Below are 12,062 nucleotides of genomic sequence, written 5' to 3'. Positions count from 1 at the left end.
TAAGCTGAGCTGCAGGTGTGTGTGTGTGTGTGTGTGTGCGTGTGCGTGTGCGTGTGCGTGTGTGTGTGTGTGTGTGTGTGTGTGTGTGTGTGTGTGTGTGTGTGTGTGTGTGTGTGTGTGTGTGTGTGTGTGTGTGTGTGTGTGTGTGTGTGTGTGTGTGTGTGTGTGTGTGTGTGCTGTGAGACAGAGGGCAGAGGGATGAGGGATAATAGAATGCAGCTTCGTCCCAAGGGAAGTGGAGGTTGTGACTGTGCAATCATTACAGGCAGAGATCTATCAGTATGCTGATGCCCTCAGCTTCTCTGTCCCTCCTCCTCCTCCTCTTCCTCCTTTCCTACTCTTCCTCTTCCTTTCACCTCCTCCCTCCCTCCTCATCTACCCCAGCAGCAGACCTCTCTCTTGTATTTGTCCTTGCCTTCACAGCTCCCTGCTGATGTGGCTCTATTAACAGTCTTGATTGGTCCTCAGAAATCACATTAAGCTACAAAGAATTAGCGCTTAAATTAGCTGTTTATTATGATACATGTTGCCTTGTCGAAAAAAAAGCAATTAAGACATTGCAGTGTTATTTAATCACGTGTTGATTTTCTGGAAGTGCAATAAAATGTGATGGTACCAAGAGTGCTTATTTCCTCTGACAATAAACCCTGGACAAAGGATACACATTTCATTACAAGACAAACTGCAGAGTAAGAACCTGGATCACAAGTGTTTATTCTAGAAATGAAAACCTAACCACATCGCTGCTGCAGGTTGAGACGTCCATAGACATAGAGCTGATGTGTGTGTACATATATATATATATATATATATATATATATATATATGGCCACTTGATCAATACCGACTTTGAGGTTCAGAGAAAATATATAATAAGCTGGTGCAAGTCAAAAGACAAAAGGAAGTTTTGACATTTAGAGTGGAAGGGGAGAGAGGTGTTGTGTGTGTTTTGTGTCTCAAAGTGGAAAAAGAGAGGCATAGATGCTTTTAAATGTCACATGTGGCTCGGGGGATGAAAAGAGTCAGGTGCAATTGTACCGCAAGTGGTCAATAACTGATCTCCTGCCATAAGCCATGATCCAAAACATTCCCATTGCAGCGAAAGCATGCCGCAAAACACTCCCTGGTTGTTTGTGTCGTAAACATAGAAATGCACAAATGAAGTGATACAGGCCCTGGGACACAAAGCATGACTCATTAGAGCATCCTGTGGCGAGCTGATAAGGTAGTCCTTCGGCTCTATTCCTTTGTGTGTTACAGATCCGTAATAGAGGATGTTTACTGCTTTGCACTTCTGCTCTGAAGTCCTCAAGAATTCCACGCTAATTAGTCGTTGATTATTTCAGTGCAAGTGCTAACAGCGTGTACATATTAAAATGTCAGCCAAGCTGTTTACTGAAATGCAATTAACATTTGTATACAGATGGGGAACATGCATGTTCTTGTAAGGTTCTCATGATTCTCACCAAGCACTCATCTTTTTCTCCTTTCTTTCCTCTCTTGTCTTTGTCCAGTTCCGTGTCTTCACCGCACCGTTTCACCGGGTGGAGTTTGCAGACTTCTGGCTGGCTGATCAGCTCAACTCTCTGGTGGTTGTCCTGATGGATTTGGAATATCTCATCTGCTTTTACATCTTTGAGCTGCAGTGGAGCAACAGCAAGGGCCTGCTGCCCAGCCCCCGAGGTGACATATTAGATACCTTGGTCAGAAGGGGTTACTCTGAACTTAATGCACAGAGCTGTCTTTGAGTAGATAGAAAATAACAAATTTTAGCAGGGGGTGAGAAGAGTTCTCCAACTTTGTTTAAATGAGCTAAATGCAGTTAGTGTGAGCGAACAATTTCTATATCATTTGCAATTTAGATTTTTAAAAAAATTCTGCAGAATTATCTCATAAAAGTCTCCACCTGCTGCACACAGGAGCTAATGAAACGGATGTGTTGCCTGTTAATACAGCATACTAGTTTGACCGTGTGCCAGACAGTTAAGCTGTCCTGTCAGGAAACGTGATGTGAACGACAGTTTAATTGCACCTCGTCCACTCCAGCAGCAGTGACACTTCGGCCCCAGAGCAGCCAATTAACACAGAGCTAATGGAACGGACCGCAATGAGGTCACTGTGAGATTCTCATGAAGATAGGCTGATGAGAGGAATGTGAGGAGGGTTTTATTTGAGAAGATTTCAACATAATAATTTACTCGGTTTTTTTTCTGTTTCGCAGGCCCTGGGGACTTTGTGTGCCACAGCTACTCGTACGGTCTGCGTGCCATCATCCAGTGTCTGCCCGCCTGGTTCCGTTTCATCCAATGCCTGAGGCGTTACCGTGACACCAAGAGGGCTTTCCCTCACCTGGTCAATGCTGGGAAATACTCAACCACCTTCTTTGTCGTCACCTTTGCTGCACTCTACGCCACACACCGAGGTAAGAGGAATACACAAAAAATAACAACAATTACATTTCTAATGTGTTAGAAAGTAAGTTTGAGTAAACATGGTCATGAAAAAAAAAAGAAGATATTCTATCAGTTTCAAGGCTGTATTGATTACAGAATCACCCAGAAGAGACAGAAGTCAGTTTGTCAAAAGCTTTGTCTACAAAGCAATGTTTTTATGTCACTGTTACAGGAGCATGTCAACAACATGCAGGCTTTTGAGCCTCTCTATAGAGTCATGTGGGCTCAGAAAGCAGAGCTGTCCTTGAGAGCAAATGCGAGCAGTTGGCCTTGGTTTCCTTCTCATTGCTGCGATCTTTGTAATGGAAATGGGAAAGATTTGTCAAACCTGGCAACAATAATTTGATATCAGGAGAGAGAGAGGAGAGGCAGACTGGAGGAAAAGTAAGGTAGTAAAATAGAGAGAAAGAAAGACTAATACTGCCGTCTTAGATCTACTGGGGAAAAAAAGGAAATGAGAGAGTGGTTACCATTAAAAGTCAAGTCACTCTCCGTCTGACAGCTTCACAATTAGCCTGCAATTATTCACATTCACAAGCCCTATCACAAAGGAGCCCATGTTCAAAGACACAGCACGCAGGCAATAAAAGCATCTCTGCAGCATTCACCTTTTGTGTTTCAGTTTTCATCACAGGAATCTGTCGGCTGGGCTCATTTCAAAGCTGTTTATTCTGCTGCTCATACATTTAAACTCCGCTCAGATCCCAGTTTATATATTTATTACCCTGCAAAATGCCAACTGTGAAACTTCATCTTCTGCCTTTTTGAACTGCTAAATGTTATTTCCCAGCTTGACTTTATTCTTTTCCAATATAAATTTAAATCAATACTCTTGCTTCCCAATCTGACCGCCGGTGATCCGATACTGCCCAAACCAGGAAGAGACACTGACGAGACAGACAGACTTTTCTTTTTTTTTACCCCACTGCTCGGTAGGAAGGCGTCCATTAAACCATATCCTCCTTCCTCCTCTGGTCTGAAGCCTGTAGACTAATGGGCTCTCTTCATGTCTTATTCTGTATGAAGCTGTCTTTCATCCTGCAACAATAATGGAGGCAGGGACCAAGTGCTGGTTAAGCCAAGGAGCTGGGTGGGAAGACACTCATTAATACACACACGTTAGTGAACTGGTGGTTGAGGAAATTGCACGGATATCTTCTCCATACACTCAAGTAAATGGTTCATCTTATCTTTAAAGACGATTTGACAAACAAATACAAGTAAACATCCTGTGGTGCAGTCAAGTAAGAAGCCTAGTTATGTGAAAAGGCTTGAGACAGGACATGGGACGCTCACTACATTACCCAGCATCTGCCAGAGGAGACAGCAGGCTGGTGTCATGTTCGCACAGCTGGGTCCAGCTTTACAAAGGGGCTGCAGTGTCAGTCAGTATGTGGCAAAGCTCCTTGCGTCCGTCTGTGCATGTGTCACCTTCACTGTGAACTTGAGCACAGCCTCGGTGGTTTCATTATGACCCCGCCGCCTCAAAAGACTCCGGCTCCTTCCCGGAACAGGGAAGCTGTCCAGGAAGTGAAATGCTGACACCATAAATGAAACAAATACACGACGAGCTTCTGTGTCGAGGACTAAGTGGAAATCAGAATGTAGTTCTTCCTGTCTGCAAATCTAAACCTGCAATGTCAGAAGCTTGTAACCAGAGACATGATGTAGGATTTCCTGGTCCAGGCAGAATTCTCAGTCCCTCTAAAATATATTATGATGCAGACAATAAAACAGATGGCTTTACTTCAGGATCAATACTGTCTGTGCTTTATGCACAGTGGTTTGAGACTGTTAAAGATGCGGTGGACTTACAAGACTGATGTTAATTTAAACTCTTAAGATTTATCTCATGTACAGACAGAGGCAGGAGAACAGGAGGAACACACTAAATTACAATGAATGGTATGTCTGATTAATGTACGCCTGGTTTTAAGACATCCCTCCGTCAAAAGACAACTAAAGTACAAAAAAAAGGAATATTAACCCTGCTAGTCTCCATGAGAAGCTGACCGTGGGGGTGAGGGGCAGAAATAAATTGACCTCAACTTTGATGAAGGTCTATAGAACTAGAGCTGATAGAGCACAGAGGGGGAGAAAAAAGACAAGCGCCATAGGGAGGTGAGAAAGTGGCATTGAAAGGATGAAGAGAGGAGAGGAGGTGTAATCAGCAGCCCACAGCTGAACACATGTCTACTAGTCTCTGCTGGAATAGAGATGAGCGTAGCGCTGACAGCTTCTATAACTTCATTTCAGGTGCTGAAACCTCGTTCATAATAAAGAGATGAATTAGAGAACACGCACACGACAACACCTTGTCGGATATGTTAACCAATGAAGATAAAAGACACACCTCCCTGTGCCTGTTGAACTCTATTTCACCTATACTTCTCCTTTCTTTACTACAGATAATATACCTTGTTCTATCTTTTAAAAAAAGGGCTTCATGAAAAAATATTAATAGCATTCTTGTCCTAATGTGAACTTTTCTTGTGGCAGATTCCCTGCACTCTTAAGTCTTACAAAGTCCTTAATTTTAAGACTGGTACTTTTTTTGTTGTTGTGATTTAATACATTTGGTTGGATGAGATCTGTCTTTGAGTGTTCACTGGGGGCAGGATTCCTAACTACTGGTTGATTGATTGGGTTGTCTTGGTAACGGATTCAAAAAATCCCCCTTTATAGTAGGGACTGATTGTTCTTGTTGTGAACTGGTTTCCATCAGTGAAAAAAGTGTGTGTGTGTGTGTGTGTGTGTGTGTGTGTGTGTGTGCGCGTGTGTGTGTGCAACAGACTAAATGCAACTGAGTGTGTGTGACAGGTCCAACTGACCAATGATTGTCCCTACTGAGCATCCAATCAATGTCTCTCTCACCCTCTTTAACCTTTTTATGGCCCAGTGGCTAACCAGTTTGCCCGTAAAAAGAAATGAGCATCAGTCTGAACACAAATTGAAGGGTTGAATACTCGCTCATTTTACAAGCTGAAGGGATCACATCAGTGGATATTCTCCACTGAAAAGAGTCTATTGTCCACGGCGAAGTTTAATATACGGCTGGGAAATCTCAGCAGGGCCGTAGGGACTCCTTCCATCCCATCGCTCAGCCGGTGCAGCAAACTGCATAAAGGCAGTTAACAGAGCGCAGCAGCAGTAACTCTCTGTTAGAAACATCCTGCTCTGCTCCATGGCGTCGCTCTGACTGCAAACAGGAAGGAGTGAATGAAAAATGGGAATGAGACTGGTTTCTGTCTGTGTCTGTGTGAGTCACTGTGTGAGGACACTGGGTGCTGATTTATATATCAGCACCCAGCATGGAACAAGCACATCACAGACACATAGTGAGCCAGCAGAGACACATGAGAGCTGCTGAGCTCTGCTGCTTCTTAACTTGTGAGCTGGAATTAGCGAGACAAATGATTAATAATCATTAATATAGCTGCCAACATTCACATAGCATGGTCTAATTACAAAACAACATATTTCATAAAAAATGTAAACACATTAAATTGAACTATATTATGTATCTTCTTAGTTGATGGTGGACAAAGTTAATTATATGCAAATATAATTTCATTAAGCACACTAAACACATATGTATTATATAACACAGTAGAGTACAACATAGCACACACGTTTTATGACGGCATCACATCAGTACACTCGATAAAGGTCTAAGAAATTTACAACACTGTGGCACCAAACAGGACCCTTTATTTTAGTTAATGTAAATAACTGTAGTTTATTCTTGTCTTTAAAGAGACATTAACTTCTTATCATAAATTGATATGTCTGTTATATTTTTGCAGAGTGCAGTAATCTGACTTCTTAGCTTCTTGGAGTATAAGTCAGCAAGTGAGCGAGCAGCTTCATCGTATGTAATTTGATCTTTAGTCATCTTCCATCTGTTTTATTTAAGTGGATGTTAAACTCTTCCTGGAATAGTTGTCCAAAGGGCAGCGATTAATCATCGCAAGTACATTGATGGGAGGAGGGCTCCCTCTAGTGGTGTAATGTAAATGATGAATTCTGTAAAGCTGTATTTAAAAACATCAGCTCTATAGATGCCAGATGTTGACAAATGTATTTGAGTGCTACTTTGGGAAATTTGAAGTGCTTTTCTCTTATCAGTTGTGTTTGTATCCTCTTCCAGAGCAAGGACATACAGATGCCGATATGTTCTTCTACCTGCTGATAGTGTTCTCCACTATCAGCTCCCTCTACACACTCATCTGGGATCTGCGCATGGACTGGGGCCTGTTTGACCGAGGAGCTGGAGAAAACACCTTCCTTAGAGAAGAAATAGTTTACCCGCATAAGGTGGGGTCTATTAAGAGTCACATGCACCTTTCAGACCACACACAAACAAAGTGCTTCACAGTGATAAATCTGCATACAAAAAACCCAGAGAGAATCATACCAAATAAAAACCATACAAATGAAACCCGCACACTTAAAAAAAAGCCTGTCACTCTAATCCTGCATGTCTGCCTCCAGGCCTACTACTACTGTGCCATCATAGAGGATGTGATTCTGCGTTTTGCCTGGACCATCCAGATCTCCCTGTCCACAATGAACACGATTCACTCAGTGGGCGACATTGTAGCTACCTTTCTAGCTCCTCTCGAAGTCTTCAGGTACATTTCAATTAAGTGACTTATTCTCCGTACAAACCTTACGAAGTAGAAAGACCTCTGCAGGATTACAATTTGTCTCACCTGCTCTCTTCAGGCGTTTTGTGTGGAACTTCTTCCGTCTGGAGAACGAGCACCTGAATAACTGTGGTGAGTTCCGAGCTGTGAGGGACATCTCTGTGGCTCCTCTAAACGCTGACGACCAGACGCTGCTGGAGCAGATGATGGACCAGGAGGACGGGGTCCGGAACCGCTCAGGCAAGAAGACCTGGAAGAGATCCTACAGCTTGTCGCTTCGACGCCCCCTGCTGTCCTCCTCACAGTAAGAAATACCATGGATGGAGACATCTGTGTCACGCTTACATGTTTGAAGTCGTACAGTTTTTCACAATTGCTAAAACAATTTTCTTGAAACCTTCCTTCTTTGGACTGTTTCAGTCCAGTTTCCTGAGTTTCCTGGCAAAATCAAACAGTTTTGTCAGTGCTTTCAATTACACACTTTTTTAACATCATACACACAGCCGTCAAATACATCAGCGCTGAAAACACTGATGTATCAGAAGTCGCTCCAGGAAAAAAAGTGTATCATCAAATGTGTTTCCTCTCGTTTTCTTCTTCCGTCGATAACAGTGTGTTCACATGTAAATATCTATGTACCTGTGTGTATACAAATCAGGTATAACCATATATTGTAAACATTCGGATGTCATTTAATGTTTTAGCAATTGTGGGGAAAAAAATGTAGTATTAACACCGAGGAGGTGAAAAATAAGGTCTTTATGATTCTTTCAACATTGTCCAGATTTGGTTGCTCAGCTTAGTTTGCTGACCACGTTTAAAGATATTTATAAATCACAAAATATCAGACCTGCTGAGACAACTAAGTCTTGCACATTTAACATCTTTTTCACAGGTATTCAAAAACTAGCAAATCAAATCATTAGTATTGGTTGATACTGAGGAGCCCTAATACATTGATGCATAATATATGTGGAAGAAAATTGCTGGTAATTTACTGACTGGCATACGAGAATTTCAAGAAGAATTTGAGGCAGATACTGAACACCTAAGTGAAATCACAGAGGACAGTGGTTGTGTGACATGGAGCAAGATGTAACTGTTAATGAGTACAAAAAGGGGGAAAAATAATATCTGTTGAAAAGTAATTGTCTTTTTTCACCTCATTTTTCCAGATCGAAAAAGGACACCAAGGTGCTAATTGAAGACACGGATGATGAGGCCTTCAGCTGAGTCCGCAGCATCAGCACGTGCACACACAAACACACACACACATACACAGATAGTATACTTCTAAGGACCTCATCACTACCGTCCAACCTCAACCCCTCTCCCTCATAGTAAGAAGTCTAGAAACCTTTAAACCCTCAGTCTGAACCTTTAGAGCTATGAGGACGCACACCGGCCTCCCTTCGGACAGTTTACCTCATCTTTACATCCTGTAGTGTTCGTTTGGTCTTTAAAAGTATAGATAGAAACACACAAAACACATGAAAAAAGAAAACATGCTGAAGCACAAACATAGTGTCATGTTGCTACAGTTAAAGAGAGAGGTAATGCCAGACAGACAGACAGACAGACAGACAGACAGACAGACAGACAGACAGACAGACAGACAGACAGACAGACAGACAGACAGACAGACAGACAGACAGACAGACAGACAGACAGACAGACAGGGAGATCTTTTGCATGTATCTGGAAACACAGACCACACTGCCCTGGGATTTTTCTCTTCTGATTATTGAATTGTGTCTATTTAATTAGTTTTTTTTCTTAACTTTTTTTTTATTATTATTTTTCAAAAGCTGCATAAAAAGGCTACAGATGACTGTTTACACGTCTTTATACTCTAGGATCAACAGGGAGGTGACAAGCCAATCAAAAGACTAAATATAAATCAATATAAACCTGAGGAAGGACTCAACACGCATCACAGCATATCAAAACAAATCAACTGGTTTCAGCTGGTTGATTCCTTTTATACTCCCTCTTTTGTTGTTTTGTTTTAATACCGTCAGTCAGCCCTCGAGGCACTTGCAGGAAAAGTGCATTTGATACACAAAACGGGAAAAAAAAAAATCAAGTGACAAAAAGGAGATGTTTTTGATTCAAACATTTCTAGTCTGTGAAGTTTCTTTGTACAATATTTCATATATTTTGATGGGCATTGTTACTCTGTTGTAGTCGTTTAGTACTTCTACATGTGCTGTTTCCACACAATGATTGTTCATGTATTTTATAATGTTTGAAACGTTTTTCTTGTTCTTGCCACATTTTTAATAAGCTCATCGTTCGACCTGAATATATATCCCCAGTTTCAAATTAGTGTTAAGCTAATTGTCATTATTGTCATCTTTAAAGTGCCCTATTAGCTGTAGTTAATGTATGTGTATTGCTTTTATTTGCATTAACTACCAAAGCTTTCTGATATGAATGTGACTGTGGTTACAGTAGCTCTGTCTATCCAACCTGCACAAAAATGATCCACAACGTTTAAAGTCATTTTATATCAGCAGGTAAGCTGCCTGTTAGAAATCCCTCTAATATCAACTGTTCAACTGTTAGCAAGTGCCAAAAGACTGCTGTGGTTTGAAAATGGGTAAAGCACCTAAGAGGATATAGGAAGCGCTTTTAAAATGGAATGAATCTCAATCATGAATGTTGTGAAAAACAAAAAAAAAGAAAAAAAAAAAGACAGTAACCTCTTCTGATTTGAGTTCAACTCAGTTCTTCAAACAATATATAGATGAAGGAAAAACATCATACCGCCTATAGAGAGGTAGTTTAATGACGTGGCTATTTAAATCTTGGATCTGGCTCCTTTCTTCTAGTCAAATGTGTCATTCTGCTAATCTGACAAACAGAAGCCTTTTTAACAGAACATTTTACCTGCGATTGTTTTTCAGTGTTTCTGTCACCACAGATATGCTGTTTGTCTTATGTGTATTGTTGCCTTGTTTTTAGCACTTTTATTTCATTTGATTTGATTAATCAAATGTCATGTTTAATTACAGATCAGGGGGGAAAAGCTGTTTTTTTATATGTTGCTGCTGGTGTTGTAAATGAGCCCTTAGCTTTTAAAGAAAGGACGTTTCTCTTCCCCCTTTCACTCTCGCTCTCCCTCTGCTGTCCCTCCCTGTGCGGCTTCCCTCCGTCATCGTTGGACCGAGAGCAACGAGACACACGTCTCACATGATAGTCCTGTTTCTTCTGCTTGTGTTCCTCCCGTAGCGGCGAAAAAAAACTGATCAGCTTCTGTGTGTCAAGAGCTTAAAGTGAACTGGAAAGTAGGAAAATGTAACATGTAGAAGAAGGGTAGATTATCTATTTAAAAACACTGGACACATGCCGTAACACAAACATACACACATATTGCCTCTCTCCTAACACTACAGCATATGTTTTGTAAAAAGGCTCTGTTGTCTTGCCTGCATGCTGCTTTTGTTTTACATTGTACATAGATGTTAAGTTATTTAATAATGTGTATATTAGCGATCATTGTAGCTACTCGGACAGTGATCGAGTGCATCTGTTGCCATTCTTGCTTCAAACAAGCAGTATTTTTTAGGTGATTAAGAGCTGTTTTTTTATTGGTCATAATCCTGCACTCTGTCATGTGTAAATCTTTTCAGAATGTGTTTGTATGAAAACAGAAGGAAAAACCCCCATAGAAGTGGAGAATGTGATTGGTCGTATCTTACCGGTTATTCCTTCTTTAAAATAAAAGAACCTGAAATAAAAGCCTTGAAAAAGGCTTCGTCCTCTCCGGGGGGGGGGGGGGGGGGGGGAGTGTAGCGTTTGTGTCCATGGAGGAGTTAGAGGTGGTTGGGGGAACAAAACGGGCAGATGTTTGTACATTTGTGTACGTGCATGAATATGTTGTGGTACCTGCTGACAGAAGAACTGTCGTACTGTAACACACATGAACAGCCCCCCCCCCCCCCCCGAGAGGACCCACACCCAAACATAATGTTAAACTGATCCCTGACCAACACATCTCGGATGTTTTATAAGCTTACTGGAGGCATTTCTGCGAGGCTTCCATGTGAGAGAAACTAATGTTATAATGACCAGCGTCTGTCCACAGATGTTCGGTATGTGGAAACAAAAACAGGGTTGTTTTGTAGAGTTTGTGTCTCTGATGAGCTCATGATGGCGTTAAGCCCTGACATCCTTTTTTTTTTTCTCCTCATGGGTGATGAGGATTTTGTTTTCACTGCTTGCTGAAACTCCCATGATGTTAAAGTGCTTGATATGTCCCTCCTTCGATGTTGTTCGTACCCTCTCTCTAATCTAGCTGAACGTGATAGTACCCGTAGTTTGGTAGATAAATGTTCGACTTTGATAAGATGCAAAAAAAAAAAAGATCTGATTAAATACATTGTGGCTAAATGTGATGTTAAGAGACAGAGAAAGGAAGATGTCTCACATTCTGATCCATCCTCTCTATGAGCCCCTTTTAAAGAGTAGTTTGTACATGTTGAGTGTATAACACTGTTCTGATGGTTTTCCTGATTGTATTTGTATTTCTGTATCCACTTTGGTGATCCTGTCATATCTGGGTTTTATAAACCACGATTATTTTTAAAACTCGCTCTGCCTCTCGTCTCTTTTTTTTTAAAATAATACTCTTTACTATTAAAGTTTGAGCTGTGCCAGAAAGGCCATAAGATTGACAACTGGGTTCCTAACAGCTTGAGGAACTCGTTCAAAACCACGGGCAGTTTCCTGGGATTTGAGTGATATTTTGTCGCAACTCGCCGAGGGAAGATTGGGTCAGAAGCAGTTCTCTTTGGCGTGCAGTCAACATGAATGAATCATCATGAGATGCCAGCTTCCTGGCAGAGAAGAGGCTGCTACTAAATCAAAGGTGAACACTAAACTTTGAGACATCACCACCAAATAAACTCAAATTTACACTAAAAATCTTCACCCTTTAAACAAAAAACAGATGTGT

General features: G+C 41.3%; 1 protein-coding gene across 1 annotated transcript in view; it reads left to right on the top strand.

Annotated features, from left to right (window-relative positions):
* Positions 1-11,698, top strand: part of xpr1a (xenotropic and polytropic retrovirus receptor 1a) — a 66,469-nt gene extending 54,771 nt beyond the window's left edge. The window contains exons 10-15 of the mRNA XM_079349689.1: positions 1,515-1,683; positions 2,222-2,422; positions 6,604-6,770; positions 6,948-7,087; positions 7,182-7,406; positions 8,278-11,698. Of these exons, the coding sequence (XP_079205815.1) occupies positions 1,515-1,683; positions 2,222-2,422; positions 6,604-6,770; positions 6,948-7,087; positions 7,182-7,406; positions 8,278-8,335 (960 nt within the window). The 3' untranslated portion in view covers positions 8,336-11,698. The remainder of the gene's footprint in view (positions 1-1,514; positions 1,684-2,221; positions 2,423-6,603; positions 6,771-6,947; positions 7,088-7,181; positions 7,407-8,277) is intronic.
* Positions 11,699-12,062: the final 364 nt, after the last annotated feature.

The sequence above is a fragment of the Symphodus melops genome (assembly GCF_947650265.1).
Source record: "Symphodus melops genome assembly, chromosome: 8".
Lineage (NCBI taxonomy): Eukaryota > Metazoa > Chordata > Actinopteri > Labriformes > Labridae > Symphodus > Symphodus melops.
Note: the sequence above shows the minus strand (reverse complement) of the source record. Positions and strands in the feature narration are given on the sequence as shown.